The sequence below is a fragment of the Echinops telfairi genome, unplaced genomic scaffold (assembly GCF_000313985.2).
Source record: "Echinops telfairi isolate 266 unplaced genomic scaffold, ASM31398v2 ScPeMD7_5;HRSCAF=22, whole genome shotgun sequence".
Taxonomy (NCBI): Eukaryota; Metazoa; Chordata; class Mammalia; order Afrosoricida; family Tenrecidae; genus Echinops; species Echinops telfairi.
This window is the reverse complement of record NW_022103901.1, coordinates 29,217,544-29,242,397: the sequence shown is the minus strand read 5'-3', so window position 1 is coordinate 29,242,397 and position 24,854 is coordinate 29,217,544. Positions and strand designations below refer to the sequence as shown.

The window sequence follows — 24,854 nt, the reverse complement described above, 5'->3', positions numbered from 1 at the left end:
ATGATGTGACAGACATTAAAAAAAGCCGCTGTTTCCGCCCAGAAACTCTCACAGGGAAATGCATTTGACGTACTAGAGGCCCCGGGAGGGGTGGGGGATGCTGCAAGAGGCTCCCCAAGGCCAACCAGGGCCGCTGCAGAATGGCCCGGTGCTGCACCAACCAGACAGGAAGGGAACCACCCCAGGCCCCAGTCCTTTCGAATCATCTCTATTTGCGTCCGCGCGCAACAGGCCTGAACTTTGATTCAACAGTGGCCAAGGGTCAGGCTGTGATCTGGGTGCGGCGTCAGAGAGGAAACGCAGGCCTGCTGCCTGTACAAGCTCCTCCAGGAGGCCAACTGGAGGGGGGGGCATACCTGGGCAACAGGTGAATACTAAAGGAGAGAACGTGCTGAGAGATTGACAGGCGCTGGCACCCGGCAACCCTCGTCTGCGTGGCCCCTGTCCTGCCCCAGAGGAGGCGGGAAAGTCGAAATTGGGACCTTTGACCCCGAGGGTTCCAAACACGGGATCGGGAGCCTCTATGCATGCTCGGGGCCAGCCAGCAGAGGGCGCACGTCCCTCCAGGCCGCAGAGCGAAATACGCATGCGCCGTGAGGGGACGCTTTCCGGCAGCGTGGCGGAACACAGGCTGGATCTTTTGCGGCGCTTGGCGACACCTGTGCGTGGCGGTAGCGTGGCCGCGATGGCGTCGCCCTTCAGCGGGGCGCTCCAGCTGACGGATCTGGATGATTTCATAGGGCCGTCGCAGGTGGGCCTGCGCGCAGAAGGCGGGTGCCTGGGGTCTGGGGCCGTGCGCGCGCTGCTGGGGTCGGAGAGGCCATCTCGTCGGCCTCCCCGGGGCTCCCTCCTGCGCCCTCCCTCCGGTTTCCTCCCCTGAGAGCTGGAGTCCGACCTAGGGACCCCGACCCAAGCCCCATGGACTCCAGCCCACCCCCCTCAGGAACTTCAAGAACTTGGGCCTGCCCTCCCAAGGGGTTCCAAGGACTCCGGTCCACCTTCCAAGAACTCTGGGGACCCTAGCCCCTCCCCCCTCCAGGGTCGCTGGGGCCCCCACTTGTGCCTCAGTAGGCACAGGCAGGTAGAGATCCCCCACAGCCAGGGGGAGGTCCCTGCCAGAGCCCATGCCCAGCCTTTCACCTGGAAGCAGTGCTGGACAGGTGGTGGGCGTTAAAAGGGCAGTCCGCCAGAGGGACCCGCAGGCTCTGGCGGCACCTGCTGCCGGCTGCTGTGCACGGCACTCGGGCAGCGTCAGCACGGACAAACCCTCCCTCCAGGCATAGTGGACGGTCATCCTCTGGAGGGCATGAGCCAGGGAGGCTCTCTAGTGAGAGGACAGGGCAGGGAGGGAAAAGTGCTGCCCGGGGACCGTCAGTGGCCTCTGGTACTGGGTGGAAAGGGGGCTGGCATGGAACCCCAGTGGAGCCACGTGTTCAGGACCTGGCTGCTAGGCAGAGGGGCGCAGTTCCACTCCATCGGTTGCCCCAAGTGGAAACGAGGTGGTAGTGCTTCTGTCGAGACCCAAACCCAGCCCTCTGCCCCTGTGGTGTCAAATCCAGCTCACAGCTTCCCTGTGGAGGACGCCCAAGGCTGTCAAATCAGGCAGCCTCCTCGGTCTCCCGAGGAGCGATTGCAGGGTTTGAACCACTGACCTTGGGATTGATTAGCAGCCCAACTCCTCAGCCCCAGTGGCACAGTACACCCCTCGCTGTAACGATGACAGGCTTGGAACCCCGATGGGGCAGTTCTACTCTCTCCTACCGGGTCACTACAATTCAGAATTGACTCCAGGGCCGTAGGTCAGTGTTGGGTGGGGATAGGAAAGAGGGAGAGACTGACAGCTGACCAGGCCAGGCCCTGGTACCCAGTGGTCTCAGTTGACATACATTTGGGGGTTGAGATGCAGGGCCGTTGGGTTGAGTGTGAGAACGGGATGAGGGGTCCGGGTCCCAGCACCTGTTGTTCTGGTGGGCAGCAGCCTCTGGGAGCCCCCTTCGCAGAGCCCCCATCCAATCAGGCCAGCCTGGGCTTGTCTCCTGATCCAGGACTGCATCAAGCCTGTGAAGGTGGACCGGCGGCCGGGGAGTGGCGTGGCCAAGATCCACATCGAGGACGACGGATCCTACTTCCAAGTTAGCCATGTACAGCGGGCAAGGGGAGGGGTATGGCGGTGGGGCGTGCTGGGCACTACCGGGGGTCTCCCATGGGAGTGCTGGAGCCCAGGCTGAGCAACCGGCGGGTTTACTCTGAGGCTTGGGGGTATTCTCCCACTGAGCTCAACCAGCCCCTTAGGGTCAGGCCCCTTGTCCTATGCTGGGCACCCCTGGGCTCTGCAGGACGGCGGGACACGCAAGCTGGAGAAAGCCAAGATCTCACTCAACGACTGCCTGGCGTGCAGTGGCTGTGTCACCTCCGCGGAGAGCGTGCTTATCAGCCAGCAGAGCCACGGAGAGCTCCGGAAGGTTCTTCGCGAGAACGGGGTGAGCTGTGAGTGGGCCGCGGACAGTGACAAGCATCCTGTCATCCGCTTGGCAGGTCGGGGGCGTCCCTTAGCCAATCACCTGCCGGCCCCCCTCCAGCACTGCAGGGACAGGCCCCGACTCTGGGGTGTGGGGCCCAAGCCCATGATGGCTAGGGCCGGGCCCCTGCCCAGCTGTCCAGTTGGCACATCCCTCTGCTGCGGGTGAGCCATTCGCTGAGCCTGCGGTCCCTCCACATGATGGAACAAGAAGCGAGGTCCCTGTGTGGGCCACATCAAGCTCAGGGACATACCAGGACGCTCCTGGGAAGGACCATCCTTCCCTGATTCCATCTGCCCCTCGTGTTGGCTGTCCCCCATACATCAGTGACCAGAACCGCAGCCACTCAGGGACCCCGGAGCACGAGGGGGCTGGAGCGGACACTGCCCCTTCAGTATAGAGTTCATGACGGGGGAAGGGAGGCATTGGGAAACCGGTGGGGATGACACATCCCACACTGGTGTCATTGAGGCCACTTGGTTGCACCTGTGACAGTGGGAGCCAATATCTCCTTAGTTGTGTTGTACCCCACAATAACGGTCAGTCTCACACCTGCTGGGCCTGATGGTTCTGGGGAGGTGCAGCCAGGAGAGCCTCCTCCCCTCCTGCCGACTTCACCTCCATCTGTCCCCTCGCTCCCCAGGCAGCCGCGCCCGGCCAACAGAAGCTCGTGGTAGCCTCCGTGTCCCCACAGTCAGTGGCTTCCCTGGCTGCGAGATTTCAGCTGAAGCCGACAGACACTGCCAGGAAGTTAACTGCTTTCTTTAAAAAGATAGGTGGGTGCGCCCCGCTTCCTGCTGCAGGGGGGTGATCCCGCCCCCCCTCCTCGCTTCCTCCTGAACTGTGTGCTTTGGGAACACCACGTGCCGGTGTGACCTCACCGTGGAGCAAACTGAGCAACAGGGCTGCGGGAGGCATGAAGCAAGTGCCCCACATGTACTGATAGCTGGGCTCCCCTGTGTGCCCCCTGTCCACACACCCCCCCACACACAAGCAAACCTCTGACCCCAGATGGGACACCCACTGTCCCCAGCACAGCCTCAGCCCGCCCGCTGGCTGAGGGGCCCTGGCCATGTGGCTCAGGCCTCCACCTGTTGACAGGGGTGCACCGTGTGTTCGACACTGCCTTCTCACGGAACTTCAGCCTCCTGGAGAGCCAGCGGGAGTTTGTGCGCCGCTACCGTAGCCAGCCCGACACCAGACAGGCCCTGCCTGTGCTGGCCGCCACCTGCCCAGGTGCGCCCAAACACCTGCCTTCACAGTCCCAGAGCTGCCTTTTGAGTTTTTAGGGCCCTGTGCCTCGCCCCCACCCTGGGGAAGGTTTGCACTGTGTAAGCTCGCAGTGTGTCATGGCTTGGGTGTCCCACCCACCTCCTAGTTGCTGAGTCAGGAGTGGTGGGAGTTAGGGTGACACTGAGGGTCCGTGGCAGGAGGCGGAGGACCCTACTAGGGACAGGTCAGCTTGCTGACCCCTCAGGGAGACACCTCGCTGGTGTCAGCCTGAGTCATTTTAAAGTCCTTTTCGGCAGTTCAGACCCTCCACCCGGCTGCATGCCACCCTAGCCCGTACTGTACTCCCAGCCACGCCGCCCCCTCACCTAGCACCCTCTGCTCCCTGTGGCCTAGGCTGGATCTGTTATGCTGAGAAGACGCACGGCAACCTCGTCCTCCCCCATCTCAGCACGGCCCGCTCCCCGCAGCAGGTCATGGGTGCCCTGGTCAAGGACTTCCTGGCCCAGCACCAGGTGAGTGAGCCGATGTGAGTTGCTGCAGGGCACATGTCACGATGGCACAGTTCCGTGGCAGTGTGCCTTCCAGAATGTTCTGCCCCACTGAGTTCCTTGACACCTCTTTTGCCTGAGGCCCGGGGTCCACTGATTGGTTGGGGGTGGGCGAGGTCTCCCAAGTCTGGCCACCCGGTGCCCTGAGGCAGCCCCTCATCAGAGCTACTGCTCCCAGGGTCTCAGCCTGCAGGGAGCAGGGTGGGGGGCCGGGTCCCTCAGTGCCACCCATGAATGCAGGACAGCCGGGGTGGGTGGCCTGAGCCGCACTGGACTCTGCTGTGTCCCTGCACAGCACCTGCGGCCCGACCAGGTGTACCACGTGACGGTGATGCCCTGCTACGACAAGAAGCTGGAGGCGTCCCGACCGGACTTTGTCAACCAGGAGCTCCAGACGCGGGACGTGGACTGCGTCATCACCACAGGTGTGCACCATGCTGCCATCAGCTGAGCCCGGGGATGCAGGGCAGTCCCCTGCGGGTGTCTCTGGACGCACTGCCTGCCCGAGGGCACTAGGCATCAAGTCCAGAACTCCACCTGCAGGTCAGTGCCTATTATCGGGGCCGTGGAGTTGACCCCTCACAGAGCAGGTCGTCCCGCCCCCCTCCTTCAGCCACTGGGGAACCCAAACGGCTGACCTGTCAGCAGCCAAGAACCTCCCAGCTGCCCCACTGGGCTCTGGGCTAGCACAAGAATCCCCATCCGCGCATAAGTGCTGAGACTCACAGGCCACTGGTTGGTTTCTCACAGGCGAGGTAACCAAGCTGCTGGAGGAGGAGGGGGTCTCACTCCCGGACTTGGAGCCGGCCCCCCTGGATGCGCTGTGAGTTGGTGGGGGGACGCCTAGGTGCTATTATGGCTCCAGGATATGCTATGGGGCCCCACCCACAACTCTACCCCTCATTGGCACAGTATCCCTGTGGTGGTCTTTCCTGAGGTCCCCCAAGGGAGGACAGGCCCTGTCCCCGGGCCCTACTCACTGGGCCTGTCTGCTGCCAGCCACCCCCAGCCCCACTGTGGACTCCCACCCCAATGTGCATGGCCACAGCCGCCTCCCTGCTCACCCTGTCTGGGACTGGATTGAGAGGACAGTTGTCCAGAGACCGGGCTCCTCAACATCCATCCAGGGGGCAAAGCCAGCTCCGTCCAGACCCACTCGCAGGACCTGGGGTCAGTGACCTTGGCCATGGAGGCTCCCCTCACAGCTCAAGCAGGGATTGAAATCCTAGTAGGAGCCCCCTTCTCCAGCCTCACCTCCAGCCTGGTTGCCCCCTCATCAGCCCAGCCTTGCCCCAGCCAGCCCCAGTGCAGGTGGCTGACATGTCCGGGGGCCACCTGGCTCGCAGAGTTCCTGTGCAGGCAAGGCTGGGCTCTGCAGCCACGTGACCTCTCGCTCTGCCAGGCCCAGCTGCCCACCTGTGGAGGAGCCCACCAGCCATCGGGGTGGGGGATCAGGGGGCTACCTGGAGCACGTGTTCCGGCATGCAGCCCGGGAGCTTTTTGGGATCCACGTGGCTGAGGTCACTTACAAACCCCTGAGGTCAGTGCTGAACGAGGCCCAGGGCAGGTGGGGGTGCCCCAACCCTCAGTCCCCCACCGTGGGGCTGTCCTGTCCCTACCCTGCCATGAAGGACAAGGCTGGCAGGTGGTGGTGGATGGCAGAGAGCAGGCCGCTCACCGGGCAGCCGTGCCCACAGGAACAAGGACTTCCGGGAGGTGACGCTGGAGCGCGATGGCCAGGTCCTGCTGCACTTCGCTGCCGCCTACGGCTTCAGAAACATCCAGAACCTGGTGCAGAAGCTCAAGCGCGGCCGCTGCCCGTACCACTACGTGGAGGTCATGGCCTGCCCCTCAGGTACGCGGAGGCCCAGGCCTGGCCCACAGGTAGCCCAGGCCCAGGGCTGGATTTGAGGAGTGGGAGGGGCCACAGCATGTGCCACCTGATTTCGCCCTTCCTCCCGCAGGCTGCCTGAATGGCGGGGGGCAGCTGAGGGCCCCCGACACCCAGGACAAGGAGCTGCTGCAGCAGGTGGAGCGGCTGTACGGGGAGGTCAGGACACAGGCGCCCGAGGACGCACCAGGGGTCCGGGAGCTGTATGAGCACTGGCTGCAAGGTGAGAGCTCGGACAAGGCGGCCCGCCTGCTGCACACGCAGTACCACGCTGTGGAGAAAGCCAGCTCTGGCTTCAGCATCAAGTGGTAGGGCCTGGTCAGCAGGGCCTCTGTCCACAGGGCTGCAGGCCACACGGTCCACAATACCCTCATGGCCACAGGGACTCGGCCCAGACAGGGCTTCAGGTCTCGTGGAAACACAGATGACGGCTGACCCCACGCCCGCTGCAAGGCTCCAAAAATGCCCTCAGTGAGGACCCGGGCCTGTGACTAGGCCCCTTGCTCCTCCTTGGAGCGGGAGGAAGTCGCTCCTGTGACAGAAGCCATGGTCCTGTGCCAATCAATGGGGGTCTGCTGAGCAGGCAAAGGCAGCCAGCCCTGCCAGCCACGGGCCCAGACTCGTACAGCAGGGTGCAGGCTTGGGCTGGACCTGTCCCCACGGGGGAGTCTCTTCTTATCGTGCCAATAAAGGGCCTGTGTGTCCTACAGCTTCTCTCAGCGGTGTCTTGTGTCCCAGGAATGTGCCTGATCTTTTCTTTTTTAATCATTTTATTAGGGGCTCATACAACTCTTATCACAATCCATACACACGTCAATTGTGTAAAGCACACGTATACATTCGTTGCCCTCATCCTCAAAATTCGCTTTCCGCTTGGGTTCCTGGAATCAGCTCATTTTCCTTTTTCCCCTCCCCATTCCCCCCTCCCTCATGAAGTCTTAATAATTTACAAATTATTATTTTATCTTATCTTACACTGCCCGGTGTCTCCCTTCACCCACTTTTCTGTTGCCCATCCCCTAGGGAGGAGGTTCTATGTAGCTCCTTGTGATCGGTTCCCCCTTTCTAGCCCCCTTCCCTCCAGAGCCTCGTCTTTATTCCGGTTCAGGAACCACCGCACAGCTAGCCCGGAGAGCACACCCCTCCAACCCTGTCCCCCGAGACACGCAGTCTTGCTGGCCATTGAGCAGGGCCCAGGAGCCCCTGTTGGTGCAGGGGGAGGGGGAGGGTATGGCCTTTCCTGACCTCAGGCCCACCACTATCAGGATGCCCACAGCCCTCCCTGCCCAGCGCCTCCGGGAGTGGGTTGCCTTCTTCATTGTCATCCCCTTGAACATCTGAGCCGGATCTTCCCGTGAGGAGGGCACCGGGGTACAACTAGTGGGGGGACGCCCCATCCCCAGCACTCAGCTGACCCAGGGCAGCACCACGGTCCCAACACTGTCGGCAGGACTCAGGGTACAACCCCACTCACAGCCTGGCACCAAAGGTAAAGACAGGTCTAGTGACAACTAGAGCCATTGTGTGGTTGGCAGCTCCTTGGGCTGCCCCCAGGGCACCCATTTCAGTCACAGCACCCAGACTCTGGGCCCCACCCCCAAGCACTGTAGTCAGCATGCCTATAGCTCACACACACACACACACACACACACACACACACTAGCCCAGCCACAGAGCTGAACCCCCTAGCCAGACCACGGAGCTTATCTCCCCAGCCAGGACATGGAGATGACCCCCCAGCTAGGCCACAGAGCTGACCCCCTCAGCCAGGCCACAGAACTGACCCCCCCAGCCAGGCCAAGGACCCACTTACCTGGCAGCCCCCCGTGGCCCAGCTCCAGTGTGGGCAGTGGGATGGGAGTCAGGACAGCCCAGCTCTCACTCGGTCATACCTGGGCCCACCTAGGGAAGGCCTGTCCTGCCCGCTCCGCATCTGGGACTGGTTACTGGTCCCCTCCTCCAGACAGCCCTCTTGTCACCTGCCCTGAACCAGTCGTCCCCTCGCCCTGCCACTCCGTCCCCAGTGGGACACTGCCCTTTTCTCCAGTTTGGTGTGTGTTTGGGAGGGAGGGCTGTCCACTCTGCTCCCTTCAGCACTTAGGAGGCACATCCTGCCCTGTACATGGCTGAACACCCGTGTACCAAGAGTTGGTGCCATTCTGCTCTGCACATATGGGGAAACTGAGGCCTAGAAAGGGTCAACACAAATGGGACAATTATCCTCCCCCGCCACAGCTCAGCCCTCTGGGACAGGGCCTACGTTTCCCAGGACACCACCATGTGTAACATGAGTCCCTGCACCCTAGCAACAGCCAGCCAGGCGCAACCCAGTCCCTCAGCCATGGAGAAAGGGGCAGCCACGGGCCCCAGGCCAGGACCCCCACCTCGGTCCACTAAGAATGTGAGTTCACAAGACGATCCTGCCCGAGCTGGGCCTCAGGGGAGGAGTGGGGAGATAGGTCCCACTCCTGTGTGCTCTTGGCCAGGGGGAAGCTGCCCGAGTCAGAAGGGCTGGGGCTCCAGTCTGGTCTGGACCTATCGGAAGAATAAATGGGGCTGCTTCTACAGGCCCTGCCCCTGTCTGAGGACAGGTGGTCAGCTGACCACCCAGCCTGGGCCCCCAGCCTAGAGCCAGAAGGACCATCAGACCTGGAACTGAATGAAGGGCAGCAGCTGCAGGTGGGAACAGATGCGGGGCTGGGGGGAGCTTGTCCTATGGGACTCCTTACCCGCTGACCCCTCAGATCGCCAAGGAGCTGGTCGGCCTGCAACTCAGCACCCACCGCCTGCGGGAACAGCAGGAGGCCGAGGTCTTCCACCTGCAGAGCGAGGTGGGCACCTGCCAGGTGGGCTGCCCTTGGCTAGAGAAGGGCTCAGGTGGCCACAGGCTCACTGGGACACCCTGCAGGTCCTGCGGCTGGAGAGCAGGGTGCTGGAGCTGGAGCTGTGTGAGGAACAGGCCAGTCGGGGGCAGCGCCAGGCACAGGCACAGAGCCACCCCCGAGACCGCAGGCCCCAGCACGCCACAGGGGCAAGTAGCACCTGGACAGATGGGTGGGGAGCCTCACAGGGTGTGGGGAGGCCAGAGCGGCCAACCTGCTTACCCATCCTCCTCCCACCACCTGTGTAGAGGCAGCCTGGGGGCCTCGTGCCTCTGGAATCAGGGTCACAGGAGCCAGCTGACCCCGTGAGCATGCCCCATGGTCCTGGAGGGGGACAGTGGGTTGGGCAGGCTGTTTGGGGGCCAGCTCCAGCATCCGTGCACCCACAACGACTGGCCACAGCAGAGAGGGCACTGGAGCAGCAGGAGGCCCAGCGGCAGGCGCTGCAGACACTTGTGTAAGTGACCGCACCCCCCCCAGGTGGGGGGGACAGGGAGGGGATATTCCAAAGGAACAATGGGCCCCTGATGGCACCCCCTGGCCTCACCCTATCTGCAGGGCAGCCCTGGGCCGGCAGCTACAGGGAGCCCGAGAGGAGGCCAGGGCAGCTGGAGAGCGAGTGGCTCTGCAAGCTGAGGTGAGTCACTTGCCAGGAGATCCGGCCAGCTCAGGTCCTAGGAGGGCTGCTCACCCTGCTGGACTAGGGTTCAGGGCCACTTCTGTCCCCAGGCGCTGTCTGCCTGCCAGCGCCAGCTCCGCCAGGCCGAGGCCGACAACAGCCAGCTGCAGATGCAGCTCAAGAGGCTGAACGAGGAACACGCAGTTCAGCTGCAGCGCTGCGCCCGGGATGTGGCGGTAAGCACCGGCCAGGCGGCCTCTGGTCCCAGGGAGCTGGCCTGGCCCGCACCGGCAGGTACCCGGTGGCCCCAGCACCAGCCCAGCTGCATCTCCCCCAGAACTACACAGACGCTGCAGGCCAGGCACCGGCAGTCATGTCCCTGCAGACATTCCTGGAAGCCACCCTGGAGGGCATCCGGGCAGCACACCGCAGCCGAGAACAGCAGCTGGCCCGGGCTGCCCGCACCTACCGCAAGCAGCTGGCCGACCTGAGGAGTCGGCATGAAGCGCTGCTGGCCGCCCACAGGTGGGCCTCCCAGTCAGTGAGGGGTTCCCACAGGCCTCTTGTGGCCTGAGGTGTGCTTTAGGCCCTGCCCCAATGTTGATGGGTCCCCTCTGGCCCCCAGGCTCCCGCAGGCCGTCCTTGATCTGGCCACTGGGGACCTCGAGCTGGCTCCTAGGCACCTGACAACAGAGCTCAGCCACCTGCAGGGCACCTCAGGGAAGGAGACACAACGTGGGACCCTCCAAGCCCAGGTGACACACCCTCCCAGATGCACAGTGCAGTCCCAGCATTGCCCCGCCCTCCTCAGCCTCCAGGGCAGCCTGGGCAGGCTCTCCTTCTACAGCATAGGACCCTGCTCTTGTTTCCAGAGGGGCCCTGGAGTAACTTCTCTGGAGGGCACATCTGAGTCACAGTGAGTACCCTGAGGGTGTTGGGAGGGGCACTGGCCTCCTCTGGAAAGTGGCCTCTCAGCTAAAACCTGGGGGCCTATGGCTGGAGGCAGGGGTGGCTTAGGGGCACCCAGCAGGAGCTGCCCAGGACAGACTAGAGCAGGCTGCTGACCTGGTCCCCAGCCTCTGGCCCCGCTTCACTCTCCCCAGACCCTCCTCTCAGGGTTTTGGGAAATGGGCACCTAGAGGGCAGGGGGCACGGTGGACACTCCTGCTGTCACTGGCCTTCCCTAACCAGCCCGTAAAGCACCCTGGTAGCACAGTGGGTTAAGCAAAGGCTGCTAATGAAAGGTTGGAGGTCTGCGGCCAGCTGCTCCACTGGAGAAGTGGCCATCAGTTTCCAGAGTCCGCTTGCCTCCCACCCTCTGCGGACGTGCAGCAGTCCTGGGGTCTAAGTCCGACAGACTAGCCAGCTCCGGGTAACCAGCCAGCCAGTTGACTCTTCCCAGCATGCTCCCAGAGGGCACCAGACTTAGCGTGCCAGAGTGCCAGACCCCAGCAGGTGGGCAGTGCCTGGGCCTGATGCCTCTCCCCCCAAAGGATCCTGGACGCTGCATCCTGGGCCCAGATCCGACAGAAACTCCAGGACTTCTCCCGAGGGGCCCAGGTGGGTGTGGGTGGGGAGGGGCTGGGTGGCTCTCCAGTGCCCCGGGCTGACCACCCTTCTGCACCCCAGGCTGAACTGGAACGGGAGCGGGCACAGTTGCTGGGGCGAGCCACAGCGGCCGAGGCTCAGCTCTCAGAGCTGCGCCAGTATGTGGACCAGCATCTGGGCAGGTGACCTCAGGGCCGTGGGGTACGGGGGAAATGGACGCCGCTGCTTTCCCCAGCCAGCAGGGCACTTCAGCCGGACCCCTCTCATCAGGTACAAGCAGGAGATCCTGAGGCTGAGGAAGCTGGGGGAACAGCGCCCCACAGCAGACGTCATCCCAGCAGCCCAGCCCCCACGCCCGAGGACCCGCAGCCGCTAGTCCGGGGGAGACGGAGCCTCTCTCCCCCCTCCCCCGCACACCTCATCCAGTAGCAGAGCCCTCTCCTACCTGCAGTGACGGCCCCCAAACCCCCTACTAAACAAAAGTGAGGCAGGACTGAGTCTTTATTGTGCTCCTAAGCTGACTTGAGAGGCAGGGACCCTGAGAATGGGGCCAGTGTCCCTGGCAAGCCCACTAGTGGACATCGTAGGCCCAGACTCGGTCCACACCCTCTCCGAGAACAACTGCAGGTTCCCAGGTGGGGAGGGGGAAGCGTCCAGACACCACACGGGCCCCTGAGGGCAGTTCGGCCTGCAGCTTGGTCTCCAGCATCGGGAGCTGTGGGAGGCAATGGACATCATGGGCTCATGGGCGGGGAACACCCAGCCCCTGCCCGGCTCTGCCCACTGGCACTGCCCCCAGACCTACCACGCTGGGTGCCAGAAACACAGACACGTTGTGGCAGTCTCTCAGGTCCACCTACAGGAACAGGTGTCACCCCAGCAGGGCAGGGGCCCCAGCCAGGGGACAAGGGCATTGGGTCACTGGGGCTCACGCAGCACAACCCCCAGAGCACTCAGGGCAGGGGCCAGGTGTGGGCTGAGGAGCGCAGAGCCCAGAGGGTACCTTCCAGAGATCCTCACGAAGGTAACGCACGTGGCTGGCGCAGCCTGCCCTCCACGCATAGAGCCGCGCCAGCCCCACCAGCCAAGGGTTCAGCTCGTAGCCCAGGGCTGGGCGGAGGCCACACCTGTGCGCCGCCAACACCTGTGAGCAGGAGGTGGACTTGGGTCCAGGACGAGGGCAGGGAAGGGCAGCTGTTCTCATGCGCTCTCCGCCCCCAGCCTGCACCCCCAGCCCTTACGATCCTGCCGTCGCCAGAGCCCAGGTCCACCATCTTTCCAGGACGGCCTCGCAGCAGCGACAGCACGTTCTCCACCTGGCGCACGCTCGCACCCACGTACGGAACCTGGGGGAAGGGGAGGACTGGGGCAGGCCACGCTCATCCTTTCTGATACTTGGGCTTCCTGCCCTACAGGCCGTCACCTCACGTGCTCCTTGCTAGGTCCAGTCTCGCTGCTGCTCTGCCCTTGGGCCCAGCTGTTTACCTGCAAACCCCGCCCTACCTACGGCACCAGCCGCTCACTTGTAGGCCCCGCCCCAAAGCTGCCGCAGCGCTACAGCTTAGGTCCAGGCCCCGCCCCGAAGCTATCTTAGCCCCGCCCTTAGGTTGAGCAGCTCACTGGCAAGCTCCACCCTGAGGCTGCGCTAACCCCACCCCGACTCTGGACCCTGCCACTCCCTTGCACGCCCCGGCCCGGGAGCCAGGCGCTCAGTTTCCCCCGCCTGCGCCCACACCTGCAGCCGGAGCGGCACGCGCCGGAAGCCGGGCTGTAACAGCAGCGCCCACACGGCGTAGGCGGCTAGGCCGGAGCCCGCCGCAGCCTGCAGCAGCTCCAGCGCGCCCAATCTCCGCTCGCGCAACTCCGACAGCGCTTCGGCCGGGTCGTCCGGCTCCATTGCTGCAGGAAACGCGGCCCGGGGTGGGCTCGCTCTGGCCCGGAGTCTAGCCCCTCACGCCATGGCCCGGGGGCCCGGCACCCTCCCCTTGTCCCCAGGCCCGTACCGCGCCGCTCTCCCGCGTTACCCGGGACCGAGTCGCGGGCGCCGGAAGTGAGGGGCGGGGACAGGGGATGCCGGAAGTAGCCGAGTCAGTAGGCTTAGCTGGTCCGTACGCGCTCCGCCCCGCCGGAGCCCAGAGCCCCTCCCGCGAGTTCCGGATCCCGACGGCGTCGCCCCGCGCTTCGGGCTGATGGAGAGCCCGAGGGCGCGTGACTTTAGTAGGGCCTGGCCGGGCTGTGCCCTATTGCGAACACGGCGATGGTCCAGTCGTGCATTGGTTCGCCCCATGGACGGGTATTTAGTGCCTGCCGTCGCTCTGTGAGCCCTGGCGGTGGCGCAATGTTTAAAGCGCTTGCCTGCCGATCCGAAGATCGGTGGTTCACACCCACCAGCTGCTCCAAAGAGATCGACGGGACTGTCAGCCCCCGGAAGATTGACAGCCTCGGAAGGCCTATATAGGCACTATGAGTTGGCCTTTGGAATTCTGGGCGCTGGGGACCTCCAACAATTTTAGAGGGCTGAACGGGAAACGTAAACGAGCCTGCGAATCGAAGGCCTGAAAGGGATGGGGGGAGTTGGCGAAAAGAATCCAGGCTGGCGTAAAGGTGGGAGGGAGCCTCCGCTGACCCAGGACTTCCTGAAAGCCAGCCAAGCCCCAGAGCAGCCTGCAAAGGACACCCTTCCGGTCCCTCCCACAGCTGGAGGCAATTAGCTAAGTGGGCGGGAAATCAGTGGGGGAAGGCAGGGTGGTGGGGAGGACTAGGAGTGTTAGCAGCCCAGGATGACAGATGCTGGCTCCATTGAGTGAGTGGGGGTGGGAGCCGGATGTGAGGGGCCCGGACCTCTGGCTGCTCGCCCAGCCTGGGGGTGGGAGGCCGAGGCCCAGCAACTGGAGGGACCCGTCCCTTCCCTAGAAATGTCAAACAAGACTGGCATTCCTGGATGATGCTCGGAAAAGCTGCGGGGGTGGGGGGAGGGGAGCGCAAGTCGATGCACAGAACCCACCCAGATCAGGCCAAACCCCCATGTTGCCTGGGCAGGCCTGAGAACGCGGCCCCCCTTTCAAACAGAGTGTCCCCCAGCCCTTCCTGGGGGGCAGCTGTCTCTGCCACAGGTCCCTTAGCTCCTGAGAACACCGAAAAGCTGGATGGGGTGTGCCCACCCTGCACTGCAGGAGTTGCTACATCACCCCATTCAAGTGTGGGTACATAGATTCACCCCCCAGTGCCCAGAGGGCCTGTGGCTCCAGCCCCGCAAGCCCTCCCCATCCTGGGATTGTGTAGGGGGGGTGGCGGGCACTAGGGAGGCTCCGACTGTGCCCAGGCAGGTGGGAGAGGCCAGCAGGTCCTATCCCAGAGCAGCACTGCATTTGCTGGCAGGCGAACAGAGGAGGGGGAGGCAGTGTGCAGTGGGGTCCCAGTCTGCTTCTAGCGAAGAGGGATGAGGGACGGCCCCTCTGAGTGTTGGTGGCATTTAAAGTGAAAGCCTGGTCCAGCTCCCAGGAACGGAGGTGGGCGGGGGGAGTGGGGGCGGAATTGAACATTTGGGGAGATTAGGGGAAGCAGAAAGACTAGACAAGGCAGGGGGTCCTTAGGAATCCGGCTTCCAGCACTAAAGGGTGGTCCCAGGGCAAGACAGCCCCTCCCCCCAAACAGCAGCTCTCGGATGCCCCGCCCATGGAGGGTCTCAGTGAACGGAGGAGGGGCCCAGCTTCCGCGGAGGTGGGCTGGGGTGAGGGAGTCAGCATGCCCTTTTGTGAGCGGGATCCTTCATCCCGCCAACCTCGGTGCTGGATGCGGGGGAGGGGAGTGCGGGGCACAATGGGCTAGTGGCGGGAAACACTGGCCACTTACGGTAAGCGGCCGGGCAGACCCTGTGGGAGACTCCACACTCACTCCCCCAGTCAGGATGCCTGGCACGTCCCAGGGGCCTCCGGACAGAGCAGGACAGAGGGGCCCATTCTTTCCGAGAGTGGGCTGACCGAGGATGACTGCAGCAGGGGGGTGGGTGGCCAGTAGCAGGCCCTCTCCCGCACTGTCTAGGCTCGAGCTGGGAAGCTGTGTCCACCTGTCTCTAAGGGACCCCAGGAGGCAGCCTCAGCCTCCCCCACTAAGTGGGAGCCAGGCACGTGGCAGAGCAGAGTACAATACACAGAAGCCGTGGGCATCACTGACTTAATGCACGTTCTTATTGATCATCACTACTGTCCAGAGCCACTCTGGAGGACCCCTCACCCACCACCAGCCCCATCCCTGGAGAGAGACCTCAGGGGCAGTCACTCCCAGCCTCCTTCAGTCCAGCACCACCTCGCAGGGGAGCAGGTGGGCAGTGCGCGCAACCTCGTAGGCACGGTGGAACTCCTGGTCTCTGGGGGCACAACCCAGCCAGGCCTCACCGAACCGGCTCCAGCCCATGAAGAGGAAGGTGCCCGGGCCAGGGCGCACACCACAGTGCAGTGGGGTGCGAATGGAGACCTGCGCGGTGCCCCCCGCCCCGGGCATGGGCAGCATGTGACGAAGCACACGGGCAGCCACCACCTGGATGACAGACTCTTGCAGCTCGGGGTCGTGGCTGATCCCCTGGATGGTCCCTTGGATCACTATGGGAGACACGTGGCCAGTGGTGGGAATGTGGGGGGGAAGGTGGGCCCCAGAGCACTCCCCACCCCCCAACAGCTGGACACTCACCAAAGTCACTGGTGCAGGCAGCCAGGAGAAGCTCGGTGTCATTGCAGGGTCTGCACCGGCCTGGGGAAAATTATAGGCTATAAGCTTAACCCTGGCCTTTGTGGAGACCCCAGGTGTGAGAGGGAGCCCCAGACACACGTGCACCCACCCTGACTCCTGGGGTGCACTCAGTGGTGCAGACCTGAACTTAGGGCTGATCCTCGCATGGTTGGAGGGCACCCCTGCCCCACAATTTATACTTAGTGCCTAGAAGTTCCCTGACCTCAGACCAACCAGGCTCAGAGTCACGGGGATGATAGGGCCACCAAGGGGTCAAGACACAGGATGAAGACCCCTGTCCCCTATGAGGTCAGGCTGCAAGCCCCAGAAGATTGAAGAGCTAGCCCAGTGTGGAGGCGGGAGGCGTTACCATGGCAACACGGGACTTTTTTTGTTGGTCTTGGCAGGGGGAGGAGAGGGAGGTCATGGCTGGGCCGCCAGCCCTGGGCAGCTTTAGCCGGAGTTTGGATTCTCACTCTAACACCCCTCCCCCACCCAGCCCCAACCCAAAGGGATCAGGGGCATGAGGTTGCCATGCCTGGAAACCTAACCTTCTTCCCCTCCCCCGCACCACCACCATCACTTCTGCCAACAGCCTCTTATCTGAGGGTCAACAGGAGGGCCACCCAGGTCCCCCTCTGGACTTCCTGGGCAGCTGTGTGGCCTTTGACAATCACCGCCTTGCAGACCTCGGTATATCTATCTGGGCAGGGGTCCCACGTCCCCCACCACCACTCGGAGGGTCGCTCACCATCCACCCCGAGGCCATGTGCCTGGGGCAGCAACTCGGACCGTGGACCCTCTCGCAGCTCGAAGCGGAAGGCAGCCACCCGGCGGCTGATGTCTCGCTGCAGCGCGGCTTGTAGGAAGAGGGCGCGGTGCTCGCCCGGACCCCAGCGCACACAGCGGCCGCCGGCCGGGTCTGGACCTTCGGCCAGCAGCAGCTCCAGGGCGCCGCCCGCCCGCTCCGCGAAGACCTGGGCTCCGGCAAAGTGTCGCGCAGCCCGCAGACAGGCGACACCGGGCTGCAGGCCAGCGTCAGGGCGGCCCAGGGTCAGACGCAGCGCCCCGGCTGGGTACAGCCACTCCACGCTCCCCTCTGCACAGTCCAAGCGCAACTGCCCCACGCTGCCGGGCTCCTGACTCAGGCCGCTGGAAACAGGACCAGCCCGGCTGAACTGGGCGCCCAGCGTCCCCGCCCAGCCGCCCACCCCGCCTTCCGCCAAGGAAACGAGCCCCGCCGTCGCCGGACGCCCGGGGAGGGCAGGGCTTTGGTGCTGGGAGCGCAGGCTTCCTCGCGGTCCTACCTGCCTCTCCAACTGCAGCGGTCCCCAGAGTAGCCGGAGCGCGCGAACCCGGCCAGGAGGACACAGAAGACCGCGCCCAGCAGCACTGGGGGCGGCATGGCGCGCGGAAAGCCCCGGAGGCTGGGGTCTCTGGAGCTGGCCAGAGGGACTGGGACGGGCGGCCGCGGAGCATGCGGGGCGCCGGCCGCCCGCCGGCCCGGGGGCAGCCCCACCGCCCGCGGCCCCTCGCCGGCCGCTAGGGCCAGGACCCAGCGCCTGCCAGGGCGGGCACCAATCCCAGCGCAGCCCCGGAACTTTCCGCCAATCGGAGCGGCGCTCGGGGGCGGGGCCGGCAGCCCGGGTGGGGGGCGCCGCCAGGCACACCCCACTTGTCCGCTCCCACTTAGGCTGCACCTGCCTGGGGAAGCTGGACTGTCACCTGGTCACCCTCCGAGAGCTAGGTCCAAGCACTAGCCCAACCTGAGTGAGCCACGGAGAGGGGACTGTGGGGAGGGCAGCCAGGCCAGCTCATACCGACCACTGTGGATGGTAGCGGCATCGAGTCCGTTCCAACCCATAACTGCACACAACAGAACAAACACTGCCCCGTCCTGCGCCATCCTCACAACTGTTCCCAGGCCTGATCCCATTGTTGCAGCCATGGTGTCAGCCCATCGCATTGAGGGTGTACCTCTTTTCTGCTGTCCCTCTACTTTACCAGACAAACATGACGGACGTCCTTCCTTCCCCAGGGACTGGTCTCCCCTAACAACATGTGCAAAGAGACCAATCCGACCACCCTTGCCTCTAAGGAGCACTTCTTCCAAGACAGGTTTGTTTGTCCTTTTAGAAGTCCGTGGTACTTTCAGTATTCTTCACCATCACAATTCAAATGCATCTTATGCGTCTACAGCAGTGGTTCTCAACCTGTGGGTCGCGACCCCCTTTGGGAGTTGAACGACCCTTTCATGGGAATCTCCAGATTCATAACAGTAGCCAAATGACAGTGATGAAGTAGCAACAAAAATAATTTTATGGTTGGGGGAGTCACCATAACATGAGGAACTGTATGAAAGGGTCACGGCATGAGGAAGGTTGAGAACCACTGCCCTACAGTCTTCCTCATTCAGTGTCCATCTTTCACCTGCATAGACCATGGAGAATACCACGGCTCCGGTCAGGCGCCCCCTAGCCCTAGTCCTCAGACCTTCCACCCACCTCTGTAACTGCCTTCTTCAGCTCACACCGACCACACGTTTGTCCAAGGGATGGTGCGGCCAGTGACTCATGACATGGCTTTGGATGACAGAACCCAGGCCCTATGGCTGCAGAAACAGCCCCTATAACGTCTGGACAAGCTGAACCTCAGTGGGCTCTCCAAGACCAGGGTACTTTCCAGAGCGGCCAGTGAAGGCCCAGGCGAAGGGTGGAGCTGGCCTCAAAGCTGGAGCTCCTGACTGGAGTGAGAGCCCAGGGCTATGGGTCATTTCCCATAAGGCCTGAGGCCAGCAGCCTCAATGGTGGGCACAGACCAATTGGATTATATATCCATTGCCGCCCTGTCAAGCCTGCACTCCAGGTCCTCTGCTGACCTTTATCCCCCAGGCCCTGGGCCTGAAGCTCAGGGCTGGGAGAAGTCAGAGACCCACAGGAAGGAGGAGGCAGGGGTGGGCAGCCCTTCCCCGCCCGCCCAGGGCCTCCCAAGCCAGAGAGGAGTGGAGGCCGGCATCAGCGACTTGGGACCTTAGAGGGTGAACAGGGTCTGGAGGGAGGGAGGCCCTGGTAGATTTTCTTGAGCCCAAAGAGCCACTTCAGGAGCTCCAGCATCCCTGGACTCGGTCCAGCCTATTCCAAACCTGAGTTCAGACATTGGGCTCCTTGCGCCCTCTCGTGGCCATAAGCGGCATCACAACCAGACTCTGGCCAGTCCATTAGGGCCCCGTCACCCCTCCCAAGTAGAACCCTGGGGGTGTCGTGGTTATAAGTTGGGCTTCGATCCGCATGGTCAGCGGTTCAAAACCACTGCTCGGAGGGAGAAAGGCGAGGCTTTCTACTCCTGTAGAGAGTCTCAGAAACCCACAGAGGGTCCCTATGTGTCGGCCTCTCTTGAGTTCACGCCTCCCAAGAGCATGGACCAGTGATACCCCTATTCCTGGGTGATCACTGTTCGGGGTTCTGCCTCAGTAGTCCCTCTCCCTGAATTCCTGCAAGTGTGACCTATCTGGCATCAGTCACAGGTTCACAAACCAAGTGAGTAGCTGCTCTGTGCTGCAGTCTGGGCCATGGTCCCAAAGGGAAGAGGTACCTTCCCCTCCCCTTCTCTCCCCTCCCCTCCCCTCCGTGTGCAGTTCTATGGAGCACACGGAGGTATCATTTCCACCAGCAACAATAAGGGTAGCTGTTGTTCATGGGCATCTGCCCGGCCCAGCTCTGAGCCCCCACCCTGTGAGCATGAGTCGTATATACATGTGTGTGTGACACCTCCACACACATGCATGCACATGCATAATGCCCATTAGTGCACACACAATGTAAATGCATGCATGTATACACGTGTACACATATACATGATGCCTGTGAATGGATACACGTATGCATCCATGCATGCACAACCCAGTGCCCATGAGCACACACAGTATGTACAGATATGTGTATACAAATGAACATGCATGCACACATACAGTATGGGCATATATGTACATATACAGTGTGCACACACAGCTGAACATGAATACATGCATCCTTAGTGCCCACACAGCATGGACATGGATATACATGCGTATGCACTGACACACATGCACAAATGCACAGTGCCCATGACAGCACACACAGTATAGAGATGGATGCACAGATGTACACACTGACACTCATGCACAATGCCTCTGAGTGCACACACAGTATAGATGTGTGTGTACCCGTGCATACATGCACACACACACATAGGCATGCATGCATATGAGAGAGCTGAGTCATGGGATGCTCTAGGTCAGGGATGGCACAGTTGGGTGGTCAAGGAGCAAGGCCCTAAGAGGTGACCTGGGAGCCTCAGCAAGAGGAGCTTCAGGGCACAGGGAGAAGCCAATGCAGGGACCCTAGTAAGGAAAGGTGTGGCCCCAGCTCCAGCCCTACTCCTGGCAGACCCCAAGAGCCACCCAGTGGGGGTCAGGGATCCCCAAGGTGTCTTCAACCCTTTCAGGACATACATGGGGAGGGACACAGGTGTGAGTTCCGAGGCCCCCGTTTGTCCTGTGTCCTTCTCTGGGCATTGGGCCTCCTGGAGTCTGTCTCCAGTAGGGTGGCCTGCCTCCTACTTGACCTGTGCCCCTGTGAGGCGGGAACACACAGGGAAGATGGCTGTGCGGTGAAGGAGGCAGAGATGGGCGTGGAAGGCCAAGAGCAACGAGAAAGGATGGAGGCAGCGGCTTCTGCTTGCTGTCAGGCAGCGTTGAGTCCATTCGGATTCGGAGCACCTGATGCACAACAGAATGGAACCATCGTCACAACTGTTCTAGTATCAGAGTCCATCGGTGCAGCCAAGGTGTCAATGCTTGTCCTTGAGCATCTTCCCTGGCTCACTGCTCCTCTACTCTACCAGGCATGATGCCCTTCTCCAGGGACTGGTCTCTCCTGGTCACCTATCGGGACCGTGTGAGGCGAAGTCTCACCGTGCTAGCTTCTAAGAACATTCTGGCCATACTTCTTCTGAGACGGAGCTGTTTGTCCTCGTGGTCGTTCAAGATATTTTCAATAAACGCACTGATTCTTCTTCCAACTTCCTTATTCAAAGTCCAACCTACAGGAGCAGAGGAGGTGTCTGAAAAGACGAAGGCTTGGGCCAGGCACACATGCCTTAGTCCTCAAAGTAACCTCCTTGCTTTTCAACATTTTCAAGAAGTCTCATGCAGCAGGCTTACCCACTGCAACTTATCTTTTGATTTCTTGACTGCTGCGTCCATGTATTGATTGTGGCTTCAAGCAAGATGGAATCCTTGACCCCTCCTAGTTTTTTTCTCTGTTTGTCCTGACTCGGGATCTGCAGATGCCTAGAGTCTAGACTGCAGCCTAGAGGATGGGAAGGCAGCTGCCCGCCTGTGGCCCTGGTGCCAGCAGACCCTGGAGGAGGCTGCAACCCTGGGCCCTTGGCTGTGGGGCTCAGTGAGGCAGAGGCGCCAGGAACAGGACGACTTTTCCCGATGGCTTCGCACTTCAACAACCTGGCTTTCTGAGGGGGAGCTACCTGATGGGGGACCATGGGTGGGGACCCTGGTGGCCGGAGTCAATGTCACCTGTCTCAGCCTTGCACTGCTCCCCAAATCACGAGTCCTAGGGGGCTGCTGGTGCTGGAGAGGAACAAACCAAAGGGGAGTTTCCATGAAGGGGCACCTGCCCGAGCCAGGCCTGAGCAGGCAAGGGGTACTTCAAGGTTGCAGGAACCCAGAGAGGGAAATTCACAGCACTTGAGACCAAGGTCAGGAACCCCCTGGGACAGGAGATGAGGAGGGGCAAGGTGCAGGAAGAGGGTCCCAGGCTGGGGACACAGAGCCTGGAGCATGATGGGGCTGCAAGAAACACTGGGATGCATTGCAGGGGTCCTGCCCAGCTCTTTGGTGGTGGAGTTGCGTAGGCATGATCCCTGGTGCCAAGAACAGGAAACCCAAGGAAATGGAGACAGATGGCTCGCACCTGCATCCCCACCTTCCCCAGCAGAGGGGAGCAGTGTCCAGAGGCGGGCACCTTCTGCCTGTCAGCCAGCCTGTCCTGCTGCAGCCAGGGACGGCTCACGTGTGCTCAGACTAGCCCGCGGGATAGGCTGAACCCTCACCAACAGTCTCTACCGGCCTGTCTACTGTGAGTGCTAGCTGGGATCACCTGCCAGGCTAGACTGAAGCGGCTCCACAGGACCTTGTCCCGAGTTTTTTTCTCTCTCTACTGAGGGGTCCACTCACCTACCCCCCACACCCCCAAACCCCCAACGCCTCGCATCTTCTTCAGGAGCCGAGAATGCAGCTGGCGATTGATTGCAAGCACGCTAAAAATAACCGCAGCCTCCAGCCAGGGCCGGGAAAAGATCCCATCGCTAGGAGACAGCGTTGCCGGGAGACCGCCATCACTAGGCGACCAAGGTTGCCTTGGTGACAGCAGGGCCCTGAGTCATCCTCAGTCGCCTTTAACAAGGGGGTGGGCCAGGTCCTCTGCGTTCCCGCTACTCTCGGGCAGTGGAGACCCAGGTCCCAAGTGTCCCAGGAGGGGCGGGCAGGAAGCAGGTGTTGATGGACAGCAGGGTGACGCTGCTGCTACTAGGACCAGCCAGGCCTCGTGGCTCACAGCCTGTGAGCGCCCCATCAGACCAAGGGGTGTTAACGCTCCTGAAACACATTTTCAGTTTTCTGCCGGGCCCCCCGCGCCCCCCCTCCCAGCCCTTCCCCGAAACCTTTGGGCTTTCCTGACCCAAAGGTGGGGGTCAGGGGTCTCTACCTGGCCCCAGTGGCTTTAGAGCAGTGATAATTACCTGGTTAGGGGCTGGGGGACTTTTAACCCTCACACTGGACAGAGACCTTCAGGACCCCAAATTCATTCAGAGGAAGGATGGCTTTGAGGTGCCCCAGAGAGATCTGGGCACGCCGGTGTCTGTGTCTGTGGCCGAGAGGTGCCAGGTCTGGGCAACTCCACCCCTGGGCCGTGTGTCCACTCTGATTACCATGGTGGCCCAACCCTGAGCCTGAGCATGGTTCCTTCTCCCACTGCCTCCTCAGTACCAACGGTGTCAGCAGCCTGTGGTCCCCAGGCTGGAACCCCAACTCTAGAGCTCTTCCAGGTGGGGGGTGCCCCAGGGAATGGTGAGAGTGTCAGGAGAGGCACACTCCAAGGAAGAGGTGATCCGGACCAGGACTTGGAGCAAGGCCAGTGTGACTGGAGCTTGGGCCCCAGACCTGGACTAAGATGAGGCTGAAGGCAGCAGCTGGCACTGCAGGGATTCGCCAGCCCCAGTGGAAAGTGGACAAGCCAGGTTGCACGCTCTCCTGCACCTGCTCTGTGGGGAAACCAGGTGAGGCAGCAGTGGGCAGCAGGCAGGAAGGTGACCAAAGTCCCCTGCAAAGGAGCGCTCAGAAGGGTGGCAGAGGGGGGGGAGGAATGGTGGACCCCACAGGCAAAACGGATAGGACCTGGATGACAGGGTCCCCTCAGCAGGCGTCCTGGTGGCACAGTGGGTTACAAGTGGGGCTGCTAACCTCCAGGTCAGCAGTTCAAACCCACCAGCCACTCCACGGGAGAAAGATGAGGTTATCTGCTCCTATAGACTTACATAGGAGTAGTTCTACTCTGTCCTATAGGCAGTGGTAGTGAGCTTGACTTCCTTAGCAGTTTGGTTTCCTTAGGAAGGAGCCCTGGTGAACTGCTAATCACACGGTCATGGGTTTGAACCCGCCAGTCACGCTGAGGAAGAAAGATGAGGCGGCTCCTGGCTGCTCCTGTGAAGATCTAGTGTTGCCATCTCAAAGAGCAGTCCCGCTTGCCCTGGAGTAGCTGTGCTTCAAATAGAGGCAAGGGCGGCCTAGATTTAGTCTCACGTACAGTCCCTGGAGAAGGACATCATGCTTGGTAAAGCAGAGGGGTGGCAGAAAAGAGACAGGCCCTCAAGGAGATGGACACGGTGGCTACAACGCTGGCCTCAGACATAACAGCATCGTGAGGTGGTGCCGGAGCCGACAGGGTTTTGTCCTGTTGTACAGGATGGGGTCACTGTGGGTCCCTCACAACGGCAAGAACAAGTTGGTCGCGATGAGCTGGAACTGACTGGACCACAACTCCTTAGTGCCCGCTGAAGGAAAGCCCGCCCTTGCTCAGCTTCCAGAGGCTGGCCAAGTGACCCTATTGCCACCGCAGAGACTGGCATCCATGCCTGTGCCCTTAGGGGATGTCCAGGTCCAGCCCCATGCACAGGGCTCAGACGTGTACACTTCCCACCCTCTGCCCACCCAGGGGCCAGCCCCCATCGGAAGACACCGGAGGCCGGCTGGCTAGGCCCACAGACAGGCTGGAGGCTGCCACACTGACCTGCGATGGAATGGCTTCACCTGGTTCTTCCTGAAGGCCCCACACCAAGCCTTTTCTGAAAATGTCACTGTGTCCCTGCCACACAGGGGCATCTTGCTCACCCCAGCAGGACCCCTCTCTGTGCCCCTGCAGTTGACTTCACCTCCCCTCCACCCCTACCACCTCAACCTCAAGCCAGGACCCCAGGGGATCTGCTGCAGTCACACACCTGGCCCCTACTCCGAGAGACGCCAGGATGGGACATTCTGTCCTCCCCCAACCCCCCCACCAGCCTGCCTGCAGTCTGGTCTTCAGCATCACCCTGCCCCCCCTGCCCTCCTGGCCCCTCTCCTTCCACTCCTGTGTGGTGCTCCCTTTGCCTGCAGCCCCTCTGTACCACTCCTCCCCCAGGGGCCCTGACCCCCCTCTAAGCGGTGGCCGCCTGGGGGTCTTCCATCACTCTGGACCATGGTGTGGGTCAGGCATTTGTGCACACGAGCCCCCTCTGTGGGGGGGCTGCCCCAGCAGGTGGTTGGCTCCAAAGGCCTAGGAGGGTTCCGAAGGAGGG

General features: G+C 62.1%; 4 protein-coding genes across 7 annotated transcripts; 2 read left to right on the top strand and 2 right to left on the bottom strand.

The window, feature by feature from the left end:
* The first annotated feature begins 674 nt into the window (after positions 1 to 674).
* Positions 675 to 6,900, top strand: CIAO3 (cytosolic iron-sulfur assembly component 3). Its single transcript, XM_004705784.2, has 11 exons — positions 675 to 751; positions 2,046 to 2,141; positions 2,337 to 2,480; positions 3,163 to 3,295; positions 3,621 to 3,755; positions 4,146 to 4,264; positions 4,596 to 4,725; positions 5,051 to 5,123; positions 5,703 to 5,840; positions 5,998 to 6,155; positions 6,265 to 6,900. The coding sequence occupies exons 1-11, from the start codon at positions 686 to 688 to the stop codon at positions 6,501 to 6,503; spliced, it is 1,431 nt and encodes a 476-aa protein (XP_004705841.1). The 5' UTR covers positions 675 to 685; the 3' UTR covers positions 6,504 to 6,900.
* A 1,632-nt stretch (positions 6,901 to 8,532) lies between these two features.
* CCDC78 (coiled-coil domain containing 78) lies at positions 8,533 to 11,733 on the top strand. Its single transcript, XM_045286019.1, has 13 exons — positions 8,533 to 8,592; positions 8,760 to 8,870; positions 8,936 to 9,022; positions 9,100 to 9,226; positions 9,356 to 9,530; positions 9,632 to 9,710; positions 9,803 to 9,928; positions 10,030 to 10,217; positions 10,318 to 10,447; positions 10,565 to 10,608; positions 11,186 to 11,252; positions 11,322 to 11,422; positions 11,511 to 11,733. The coding sequence occupies exons 1-13, from the start codon at positions 8,533 to 8,535 to the stop codon at positions 11,614 to 11,616; spliced, it is 1,401 nt and encodes a 466-aa protein (XP_045141954.1). The 3' UTR covers positions 11,617 to 11,733.
* ANTKMT (adenine nucleotide translocase lysine methyltransferase) lies at positions 11,724 to 13,280 on the bottom strand. 4 transcript variants are annotated; one of them, XM_045285654.1, is made up of 5 exons: positions 12,976 to 13,280; positions 12,482 to 12,586; positions 12,244 to 12,402; positions 12,046 to 12,096; positions 11,724 to 11,955 (listed from the first exon to the last, which is right to left on the bottom strand). In XM_045285654.1, exons 1-5 carry the CDS (start codon positions 13,135 to 13,137, stop codon positions 11,812 to 11,814), a joined length of 621 nt encoding a protein of 206 aa, XP_045141589.1. In that variant the 5' UTR covers positions 13,138 to 13,280; the 3' UTR covers positions 11,724 to 11,811. The 4 variants fall into 4 exon arrangements, with proteins under 4 accessions (XP_045141589.1, XP_004705840.1, XP_045141593.1 ...); XM_004705783.2 differs by having other exon boundaries at positions 12,244 to 12,384; XM_045285658.1 differs by lacking the exon at positions 12,046 to 12,096.
* Positions 13,281 to 15,409: 2,129 nt separating this feature from the next.
* On the bottom strand, positions 15,410 to 17,436 carry METRN (meteorin, glial cell differentiation regulator). The gene is made up of 4 exons (XM_004706118.2): positions 17,273 to 17,436; positions 16,717 to 17,117; positions 15,927 to 15,986; positions 15,410 to 15,838 (listed from the first exon to the last, which is right to left on the bottom strand). Exons 1-4 carry the CDS (start codon positions 17,368 to 17,370, stop codon positions 15,531 to 15,533), a joined length of 867 nt encoding a protein of 288 aa, XP_004706175.1. The 5' UTR covers positions 17,371 to 17,436; the 3' UTR covers positions 15,410 to 15,530.
* Positions 17,437 to 24,854: the final 7,418 nt, after the last annotated feature.